Here is a 12169-nt window from a genome sequence, read left to right on the forward strand (position 1 = left end):
TGCTCCCTCCCCCTTCAAGACTTCTCATCCAGCCATGCACCATCATACTACATCTATCGGAGAATCACATGGCACTTCTCTACGAGGAGGTCAAGGCTGTCTTGGCCAAGGGTGCCGTAGAGAGGGTCCCTGCGCCAGAAGTAGGACCAAAAAGGACAAGGGCCTTTGCCATATTCTAGGTCTCTGGTCCCTCAGTCTCTTCCTCAAGAAAGAGAAGTTCAAGATGCTAACCCTAGCTCAGCTCCTTTCTGCCCTAGACCTTGAAGACTGGATGGTATTGTTGGACTTGCAGGACACCTATTTTCACATCCCTGTCCTGCTAGCCCACAGACATTAGTTGTGATTCATGGTAGGTCACAAGCACTTTCAGTTCACAGCGCTCCCCTTTGGCCTTACCAGCAACCCCCCAGGGATGCTCACAAAAGTGATGGTAGTGGTTGCAGCTCATCTGAGCAGATTAGGGGTTCCAGTCATCCCCTACCTCGACGACTGGCTGCTGAAGACGGACACACCCCAGAAAGTCTTCTTCCACCTCCAGACTACGGCAAACCTTCTGCATTCGCTGGGGTTCACTATAAATGTGCAGAAGTCGCACCTGACTCCCTCTCAGATGGTCATTTTCATTGGCGCTGTCCTAGACACAGTGCAGTTTTAGGCTTACCCTCCCAAAAACTCGAGGGTTTTACAGCCTCACACTTTGGCTGTTCGGTCCTGCAGGACTTCTTGGTGTAATCTTAGTTCGCCGCCCACCACTGGGTATGGTAACATTCAGGTATCTATTCCAAGGTAAAGAATATGCAACTAGAAGTCTCTTTCAGATGTACAAATGACTTACCTTCGGTAACGATATATCTCGTAGAGTCATATTCTAGTTGCAGATTCCTTACCGACCCGCCCATCCTCCCTGCATTGCAAACTGATTTCTAGGGACAGGAACTTCCCTTAGAGGGCCCTTGTTTTGGCACAACATTCTCAGTGTTCTTCATGGCTCCACGCTACTGTCGTGGAAAGTCGTGAAAAGAAACTGACGCCATTGTGCAGAGGTGGTGCCTATATACAACCTTGACGTTCCCACAGTGACCATGACACCAACGGCACCACTGAAGTCAACCGACGCCACCTGACGGCGGGCAGGGGTGTACTGCTGGAAGAAAAATGTCCAGATCCAGTCTCAAGCCTGGGGGAAATTCTCAGATAAGGAATCTGCAACTAAAATATGTCTCTACCAGATAAATCATTACCGAAGGTAAGTCACTTGTTCGTCAGAAGAAATACTGTCCACGTCATGAAGACTTTGTAATCAGTCATCAGACCAAGATTCCATACCCTATCATCAGATACCTTGACAGCATTTTTGAAAGGTTTGATGGCTTTCCTTGGTTCATTACACTTAGACTAGGTGTTCAAGCCAACAGAAGCACAAACTTTAACCCAATCACCAACACTGAATTTGAGATATTTGACACACGCCCTCCACACTTTATAGAGCAACATTTTCACCCAACCCTTGCTCCAGCCCATCCATCCAGTTACCAGCTTGGTATTGGGATCTGCCCTTGAATAACTTGAACGGAGAATGTTTAGTAGTGGCATTAGAAGCTACTGAATATGCAACCAAAATGTCCCTGAAACCATTCTTCCAGTCTAGCCCAGAGGACTCTAGTGTTCCTCTCGATTGTAGAGAAAGTTCTTGTGTGAAATGCCACAGGAATGCATAAATTCTTCTAAATCATACAAATAAAATTGGGCACCATTCTGTCAGAGTTATTTTTAGAACACTGTCTCTTCTAAAAGGACTCTCAAGAAAACATATTTCTGCCTCTGAAGAAATATGACAAACATAACCAGTCTCAGCCCACCTTGAAAATAGATCTACCATCGGAAACACCCCTCGTGGTCCATCCAGATCCTTGCCAGGGTCTATCATTTGGACTTCTCATGAGCAGTGTCAATGATTTGTGCATGCATAGTACTAGTTGTCTCTGAAAATTAACCCATTACGCAAAAACAACACTACCCAATATGATTGAACCAGTTAATCCACTATTCTCTGGCTTCTTCTCTCTTATGTTCTTGCAGGACACAACCAAAATATCATCCTGGTTAACCTCGTGCCTTGACACTTCCTCCCAGATGGCACCTCCAGTAACAATGTACATGCTTTCATATGACCACACTTCATCTCCTACAATCATACTCTCCACCTCATCAACCTTCAGTTTTAGGAGACAATCTTCTGTACTGTGTATACCTGGATTATATTTGACAGCAAAAGTATACTCTTGTACTTCCACAACCCATTTACAGTTTCTGATTGTTTCATAGATAAGATCGCTGATGCAGACTTCTGATCAGTCTGAACAAGGAAAACACTGCCCTATAGAACATTCTGAATTCCTTAATTGCCCAACAAAGCTAAAGCCTCTTTCCATAACGGAATAGTTGATCTCCAAACCCTTCGAGGTCTTTGAAGCACATATAATCATCCATTCTTCCCTGCAATCACTTGTACATGTATAGCACTCACGTCTTTATAGCTTGCATCTGTAAGCACTCTATTCTCCTTTCCTGGAACAAAAGCTTGCAAATCAGGAACACACCTTTAAATGATACTTTTAAACTCAGTCATCATGCACTTCTGCCGCATATAAATTCCACACTTGTCCAACATAATCTCAGCATTTCTTTGGTCTTCTTGGCCTAGTTGGGTAGAAATAAACTATAAGATGTACCCATTTCCAGAAATGAGCAGTTCTTCCTTGGTACAAGGAGTACACTGATTACAGATGGTATCTACCAAGCCTTGCTAAGGTTTCACTCCTTGGTTAGTCACAGAGTGTCCCGAAAATTATAGTTACACTCTACCAAATAGACACTCCCTATTGAAAGTGATGCCGGCATCTCTAAACATTTCCATTACCAAACAAACACACACACACACACACACACACACACACACACACACACACACACACACACACACACACACACACACACACACACACTCATTGTGTTTACTCCCAGTCTATCCAAAAATAAGAACATCAACCAGGAAGCAAGGCCCACCTTGGAACTTCCATAAAGCAGTCTGTAGGAAGCGAACCTGGTGTGTGGTGAGTACTATGGTATTATCACCCTATACCAGGTCCAGGTATCCCCTTATTAGTGAAGTGCAGGCAGTGTCTAGAAGCCAGGCTCTTTAGAGGTAGCTGTGGATGAGCAACCAAGGAATCTCGGAGACATGGAAAGCTCATGCAATACCACAATAGTCACATAGCACTTAGACACAAGGCACAACCACACAATAAAGGTACTTCATTTTAATGACACAAGTACTAAAATACTAGATAGGCAATTCTACAATTGGAGGTTAGTAAACACACTATATGTACAGTACCAATCAGGAAATAGATATAAAAAGTAATAGAAATCAGTGAAAAGCAATAGGCAATACTGAAGGCCTAGGGGGAGGCCAAACCACATACTAAGAAAATGGAATGCGAACGTCAGGTCCCCACCCAAGGAAGTGGAATCGTTAGAGGGGAACTGGAGGCACTAGGAAACCCCAAGGGTAAGTATTGGAGTACCCCCCTAGCGACCAAGAGGAAAGAGGTAAGTTACTGGTTCTACCCAAATCAACCCACAGGACTTCGGGGAAGGATATTGCAAGACCCAGACAAAACTGCAAGCAACAAAAGGTGGATCCTGAAAGAGGAAGACCTGGAAAAGAAGGGGATCAAACCAAGTTCCAGTTGAGGAGTCTAGTGGTGGCAGGAGCCACTACCCACCTGTTTGTGGATGCAGGAGTTTGTCGACGGGGAGACGAAGAAGATCAGCAATGCAGCCCTGAAGAAGATGAAGAGTTCCTAGATGATGCAGTCGATGTCCCACGCCAAATGAAGGATTGCAGTCAGTCTGTAGTGTGGAAAAAACACCAACAAACCTTGGCCAAAGGCAAATGTCGTGATTGTAGGAAAAGTGGAGCTGCCGGAGACCAGCAAGGTCCAGTGGGGACTCAACCCATGGGGGAAGTCCCAGACGACCCTCAGCAGTGCAGAGAATCCAAAGAAAAGGAGGCAGCCCCCACAGAAGACCCACAGACAGGGAGCCTAGGAGTTGCAGAGGCCCACACAGCACACCTGAGAAGAGGTCCCACGTCACAGGAGAACCACAGAGAGGGCTGTGCATCGCAGGGACGAGTGCTGGGGGTACACAAAGCCTGAAGATCTCTTGGAGGAGATGCCGGCAAGCCTTGGTAGCTGCAAGAGACGTGGTGCACAGGGGTACTGGCCTGCGTGGGAAGACAAGGGCCTACCTCTACCAAATTTGGACAGCTGGCAGAGAGGACCTGGGGGAGCCCTCCAGACCACCACCTATGATGCAGGATCCACGCAGCTCAGGATGAGAGAAGATCCACGCAGCTGGTCGTCGTTGCTGTTGGTGCCTGCGGATGCCAGGGGAGTGACTCCTTCCTTCTCTCCAAGGGAAGATTCCTTCTTGCTTCTTATGCAGGCTGAAGTCTTGCTGCCCTCAGAGGATGCACAGCTGGGGAAATGTTGCAGTTGCTGGAAGGAGCTGGAGAAACAATGTTGCAGCGCATTGTTTTAGCTGTTGCTGAAGATTGAAGGTTCCTCTCAAGTCCATATGTGGTTCCAGTGGCCAGAAGGTGAAGTGAATGGTGCAGAGAAGTCCTGCTGGAGTCTTGCCCATCGAATCGGAGGACCCACCCAAGAGGGAGACCCTAAATAGCCCTGAAAGGGGGACTGGTCACCTAGCCGGGTGACCACCTATAAGGAGGTGGATCTGATGTCACCTGCCTGACCTGGTCACTCAGATGCTCCCAGAGGCCTCTGACCACCTTGACTTCAAGGTGGCAGAATCAAGGATCCCTCTGGAGGAGCTCTGGGCACCACCCCTGATGTGGTGATGCACAGGGGAGTGGTCCTTTACATTGTCCACCTTTGCGCCAGAGCAGGGACTGGAGGTCCCTGAACCGCTGCAGAATGGTTTATACAAGGAGGGCACCAAATGTGCCCATCAAAGCATACCAGTGGCTTGGGGAGGCTACCCCTCCCAAGCCATGTGACACTTATTTCCAAAGGCAGGGGGTGTTGCCTCCCTCTCCCAAAGGAAATCCTTTGTTCTTCCTTCCTGTGCTTGAGCTGTTCAAGCAGCAGGAGGGCAGACCCCGTCTGAGGGGTGGCAGAAGCTTGGGCTGCCGGGAAAACCCCAGAAAGCTGCTAGGAGCAATGCTGGGGGTCCTCTAAGGAGCCCCAAGAGTGCATGGAATCATACTACCAATACTGACATCAGTATTGGGGCATGATTCCGACATGTTTGATATCAAACATGCCTAGGTTCAGAGTTACCATTATGTAGCTGGACATAGGTTGTGACCTGTGTCCATTACAGCATAAAATGGCATTGCCCCACTCACGAAGTCCATGAAAATGGAGCTGGGGTTTGTGGGGAGCCTTCACACACAGGTACCTGCACCCTGCTTTCTGGGCTAGGAGAGCCTACCGTAGGGATGACTTACAGTGACCTGGAGCAGGGACCTGTAGTGAAAACTGTGCATGCACCCTTTCACGCAGGCTGCAATGGCAGGCCTGCAGATACACTTTGCAAGGGCTTCCCATGGGTGGCATAATACATGCTGCAGCCTGGGAGGGGCCCAGGTGTCCCAATGCCCTGGGTACCTAGGTACCATATACTAGAGACTTATATGGGGGCACCAGTATGCCAAATTGGGGGGGGGGGGGAGAAGAGTGGTGCGGTGCCGGCAACCAAATTTACATGGAGAGATCAGTCAGTGGGGTCCTGGTTAGCAGCATCCCAGTGAACACAGTCAAAACATACTGACAACAGACAAAAAAAGTGGGGGTAACCATGCCAAGTAAAGGGTACTTTCCTACAAGGTCTGTGACTTTCTTAAAAAAAAAAATGAAGTCGTCTGAATCGAAACCAAAAGGCACCCTGAGGAATTTATAAGAACCCATTTTTGTTAGTTCTTTGAGAATTAGAATGTCATTTGATCAGATGGTCAGCAGATGCAAGATATAAGATGGTGTAGAACTTTCCATCTCCTAAGTGGACAGTTATGCTGGATAAAAGATAACAGTCATGGATGATTTGTTTGAGTGCCCTTAGATAGAGACAGAGCTATATTGTTCTACTTGTCTTTCTAGCCATTACCATTGGGGCCAATCACTCAGGTGCCTCAAATAAGCGATCACTTCAGCTTGCTGCAGACTCTAACTCTTCAGGCACAACATCTTGAATTCTCAAAGGTATTCTCCTATCCCTGCCAATATTAAGAATCTCACCAGGTTAAAGCCTGATGCAGTCAGCATACATTTTCACACCACCAACATTTTTGGTGAACCTCTCAGGTAACTTGATGGCAAAGTCTGCGCAGTCATACAGCATCTGATGAACACAGTTTTTCGTACAAGCATTGAGATCCAGAATAACCCCAAGATCTATTTGATGGGGCCCACAGAAAGCCACATATATTTTCCTAGGAGTCACACAACTCAAATACTCAATAGTGCACATCAAATAGCCTCTCACTTTTAATTTCTTATGCAGCATATTCACAAGGCCTGGTGTCTGTTTGGTGTAATTTCACCTGGTTTTATAAAAATTATTTATACACCTCGTCAGAAATTATGCTTAACCTGGAACATGAATCAAACATAATGTTTACAGGTATGTCATTGCCAACACTTCATCAGTGGGATTTCCTCGACTCCTAATTCCCATCTGCAGTACTGCCACCTCACTAACTACCTTCACATTTCTTATGCCTGCTTCTACAGCATTTCTGGATATGCCCCTTGTGACTACTCCGGTTACCTGTCACATGTTTTGCTTTACACTCCTTATAAGTGACCACATGAACAAATAAGCCACACCTATAACATATCCACTTGAACTTTCCCATTGATTTTACAACCTTTTCCATTCCCACTGTGCTTACTTCATTCCTTATCACACCTTATTCCTTAATTCAGCAATACAGCTCATCATGTGTTCCACTGTTTTCACTATAGCAACCACATCTTCTAAGGGGGGCTTATCCTTGAGCCATATTTTTTGACAAATTGTGCCACTTTTGCAATTCAAAAGGAACGTCTTTCGTATGTATTCCAGAGCTAACGTTGAGAATTTGCTTGAAGATGCCAGTTTCCTCATTATACTAACCTATTCCTCCATAGAGCCATTGCCTTTTTGCATTCTGTGCCCAAAATGGTACCTTTGAAGGACAGTACTTACATGTATCATATCATGTAGATCTCATTTTTTTATGGAAACCTCAAATTCATTTAAGCTTTGCTAATCGTCTTAGGTCAGTTTACGTAAATTCTCTAGAACTTCTTGTCCATCAACAATAGTGTGTAATAACAATGCTAGGTAAATCTCTGCACTCAGACTTGTGCTACAAAACATTACATCATTTTTAAATTGTCTTATATTGCAAACCTTTTGGAGGGTTTGCCTGGGTGAGCCATGTAAAACTGAGGGGTGAGTTACTTTCTGCATGGCTGTCACTGAGCAGTTTGTAGAATAACTAGCACCAATGATGATGTTGAAATACATGGTAAAGTCACCAACAGAATGCCTAACAAACGTCTTCCATAAACTTGAAAGGGGATGCGAGTAAAACCACACAACTTGAGACTGTGGTATGTAACAAAGTTGCCCTTTGCACATAAACACACATCTCTGAAGACTGAACCATATTCTTAAGGAGACTTAAACATGTGTAGTTTTATAAAAATAGATAAGCCTAGTACTTAGACTGTGGTAAATACAGTTAGTAGATCCTTCTATGTAACAGGAGACATGGTACTGCAGAGGCTTATGACCTGTAAGCTGTACCACACACAATGACGATGAATGCTGCCAAACTCACCATAACAAATCAAAAGGCAGGGGTCTGTATATCCTCCTATAAGAAAGGTCACCTCGAAAGCTGCTGAATCTTTCCTTAGTTCATATGCATATGCAGGGGCAGAGGGAGATTTACAGCCACTGAACCAATCATAATGTGCGCCCCTTGACCGAATCCAGAAACACTAAAATGGCCATCATGTCAAGTGTCCATACTGATGTGCCATTGTTTCTAAGGCTGATGTACCTTTCTTCAATGTGTTTCTTTTGCCATGAGAAAGATTGTTCTTTTTCAGGAAGCTAAAGAAACAACCATACTCATGCTGCAAACAAACTGTGCCTAGTCTACCCAGCAGCCTGAATCATGAAAGATGGAAGCATTGCGGCTAGCCTTACCGAAAAAAAAACATACATTACGTCACAAACTTCCTACTCCATTTGCTCACCTGAAAACCTTTTAAAGCCAGCATGATGTTCTCCTGAGAAACGAAGGAAACTAGGATCACACAGCCGGGTCTAATCTTGGCTCCATGTTGAGGTAGCACCTAAGTCAATCCTGTATGTTGTTGCCTGTGAAAAATGCTCGAGAGGCATAGGTAAGAGCAGGAACCAGGTAACCTAGTTCACATTAGCCACCAGCCTCCTCTAACTACCGCCTCCCTCAGGTCCTCATTAAATTCTAGAGCTTAAGTCCCAATAAGATCACACATGGCATCAGGAGACGATCCTGGCAGGCTGAAGTGAACAGACACCACAGTCTAACTTGCAGTACAGATTTGTGGCTGTAATTGCCAGTATTAATTGGGATGGGCAAGTGTCATTGTAATGTACTTTTCTCCAGACTTGATTGAGGTGAGACTCGCCCCAAGAACAAGAAGTAGTCCTTAAGCTCACCTCCTTGGTAGAACTTGCTTAACGTCCTCTCACCTTTGTATCTTCATGTGCACCTGCTGAGAGGCACAACTGACCTTTGGGTGGTGCTGGTTTGAGAAAGTGGATATCCCAGGCATATGTACAAAAAACTGAAGGGCCAAGTGCTGTTTCTACTAATAACCTCCTGGTGCGTTTCTGATAGGGTGCAGTGGCTAGATGTTTTAGTAGACCCTCTGTAGCCATATTTGAAGTCTCACTTTATGACTAGCCACCCGCAAAGTCCCTCTTAGCCGTAATGTTGGCATTGTTTCAGTAGATCCGACTGAGATTGTGAATTTGGTGACCCAGAACCTGAAACAATATGCAGTTCTGAATTCCTCTTTACATAACAAACTCCTTCAAATGTGCACGTGAAATTGATATTTGTAATCTACTCTTTCTGCTGGCTTATTGTTAGCTATTTGATGGCTGAACAGGGAACAATGTTTCAATATATTATAGGGGTGTGTTACATGTCCTGCCTGCATATAAATCAAAAAGTAACAATGACGTCAGAAACACTAGACTTACAAAAACTACAGTTATACCAAACTTTGTAGATTGTTATAAGGGGAGGACGTGTATTTTATGAAGCAGCAAAACATAATGTAAATGATAAATGTTGATCAATTCTTTGTAAAATAAATCTAGAAAATAATTCATTTATTTTTAAAAAACTGCTGTGCATCACATTTCCATTTTTGCTGCAAAGTAAAACAAGTGAACGACTAAGAAAGTTGATAATTATTCTAATGCAGTCTTTTCTACGATTATACTATTCAGTGTTATAAAGCTTGTGTTTTTTTCTGTGTAATTCTTTCAGCTGCTGGACTTATGCATACATTTAATGCACATGCAGCTACGGATATCACAGGATTTGGGATTCTTGGCCATGCACAGAATTTAGCCAAACAGCAGAGGAATGAAGTATCATTTGTAATTCATAATCTGCCTGTGCTGGCCAAAATGGCTGCGGTGAGCAAAGCCTGTGGAAACATGTTTGGCCTCATGCATGGGACATGCCCTGAAACATCAGGTGAGAAATTCTAGTCCCCTCATAACCATTATGAAGGACAAGAAAATGGTGATGTTTACATAGTCAGTATTTTTGGCAGCATCATTCCTGCTTCGAGCTTGTGCGTTATACTGTGGCCACAGTAATTCGGAAGTTCCTTGGCAGCTTGATTTCACCTAACTATACCACTGCTCATGTCACACATAATCCACCAGGTACAGCACATGTTGAAGATTTAAGTCAAAAATCTTTTTCTTGTTTGATGTGTCTGTACGCTTTATATAAGTGAACGGCCACCTTTCAGTTGCTGACTGCTGTATTCCCTTATGTAAAGAGGTACCAGGTTCCTTAGTTACTGTTACTATTTACAATGAATGGTCTACAAGAAGGAGTTTTGAAAGAAGTAGGGAACACATGCCTTAAATGTAATTCAAAGAGGGTGGAAAAATTGATTCAGTCTTTGCCAGGAAAATATCTGTTTGTGGCATGTGTAGCTGTAGGCACAAATACTCTGCATACTCCTTCCATCTAGTGTTCGGCTGCACACTACCCTAGCGGGAAACAGGCATCAAGCCTTGAAACCCATCTTGAGGCTTCTGGTCCACCCCTGCGTGTGGGTCATGGTTGTCACTGGCAGAAGGCCTCTGAGGCGAAACTGAGCCACCCCGGCATCCAAAACTGCTTCACAATCCACAGACATCTTTAACACGGACAACTCCTTCGATCCCAGCACCAAAATCGGAATTAAAAACCCCTTCATGAGACATCACTGGGCATAGACAGTTGTTTCAGCTCCAACACTCCACAAGGTTCCCTCGATTTTGAGTCCTTTGGGTCCCAGACCACAGCCTTCTGCAGGGTCCAAGGATCTAGAGCAGCCAGCCCATCCCCCACCATCTCCAGGAAAAACTTGATGCTTGCAGAGGAGACTTCATCCAGCCGCACACTGGGAAGATCCCTACCAAGCTGACTCCCAAGGTACTAGACACTCTTCCTAGGAAGATAAAATTGACTTTTGAGGAGGAACTTTCTTTGGAGTCCTTACCTCCTCCTTATCAGAAGAAACACTAGGACAGAGGCGCAAGCCCATTACCTTTCCATACCTTTACTCCTCCTCGTCGTCCTCCTCCACCACCTTCACATCCCGCTGGCCCTCTCCTGCCCACCAACACCCCCCCCCCCCCCCCCCCCCCACCATCACATAGGCCACCTATGCCTTCTTCCTGCGGGATTCTCCTCACTCCTCCTAGTCACTCGTACCATGTAGATCCTTAAGAGGTCCCATACAGCCCTCAACCTAGAGGTGACCCGTGGGTCAACTACAATGTTGATCCCACAAACTGCATGCATCCAGATCTCTGTCCAGCCAAGCTCTCCCCTCCTGATAATACCACCTAATACCTACATCGAGGGTCAACTTCCACCACACTCTTTGGGTGTTCACACTTTGCGCAAGTGTGCAAATGTACAATAGACTGGTTATGCCCATCTTCCAGACAAAGAAAGTAAAAAAAAAAATGTGCGCGGCAGGCAAAAGGGTCACCATATAATCAGCCACTCACTGGTGGATCACCAATTCAATTGGCTTATTTTCTTATTACTACAGAGCCCACTAGGGCTAGTTGGGGGAACTTCTCCAGCACCCCACAATGCAGCCTAGGCAAAGTTGCGACATGGTTGTCTCAGAGAGCAAAATAATTCCTAACATAAGCATCAGTTGTGCCCTTGCCGCGCTGATACTGCAGCCAGAGACTTCGACTCTAGTGTTCTCATCAGGTGGCATTTCTCTGGTTTCGACCTTGAGGTCCGACAGCATCTGTTAAACCTGCTGTTTGACGGGGAGCACTTCTTTGGACCTCTGGTGGATCAGATACTGGAAAAGATCAAGAAGTCCAAAACTATGGGGGCTGTCGAGACACCTTCTCTCTGGAGTGCCTTTTGGAGGCCCTAATTCAGAGGCCTCTTACTGGAGGCAACAGCAACAAGCTTCACAAGGTTACTCCGAAGTGGGGAAGGGGGCTTCCAGAGGAAACAACTCCAAGGGCAGAGGTACAGGGGATGCAGCTAAGGGAACCATCCCTGCAAAATAGTGATGCTTTCTCTTCCACCTCCCCCCCTCCCCCCCCCAATTACAGTACACCTGTTGAGGGAAGATTGCAGAAGTTTCTCCTACAGTGGGAAGAAATCACCTCCATCCAGTGGGTCTTCTCTGTCATTAAGCGGGGTTATTGCTTAGAGATCACTGCATCCCCACCAAACGCCCTGCACCCTGGAACATCAGCAACTTCTTCAAGAGGCGTTAGAGGTGCTCATCCTCCAGGGTGCCCTAGATCTCGTGCTGCAACG

General features: G+C 45.6%; 1 protein-coding gene across 1 annotated transcript in view; it reads left to right on the top strand.

The window, feature by feature from the left end:
* Positions 1-12169, top strand: part of SEPHS1 (selenophosphate synthetase 1) — a 108271-nt gene that overhangs the window by 28440 nt on the left and 67662 nt on the right. The window contains exon 3 of the mRNA XM_069227524.1: positions 9632-9844. Within this exon, the coding sequence (XP_069083625.1) occupies positions 9632-9844 (213 nt within the window). The remainder of the gene's footprint in view (positions 1-9631; positions 9845-12169) is intronic.

This window comes from Pleurodeles waltl, chromosome 4_1 (genome assembly GCF_031143425.1).
Source record: "Pleurodeles waltl isolate 20211129_DDA chromosome 4_1, aPleWal1.hap1.20221129, whole genome shotgun sequence".
Lineage (NCBI taxonomy): Eukaryota > Metazoa > Chordata > Amphibia > Caudata > Salamandridae > Pleurodeles > Pleurodeles waltl.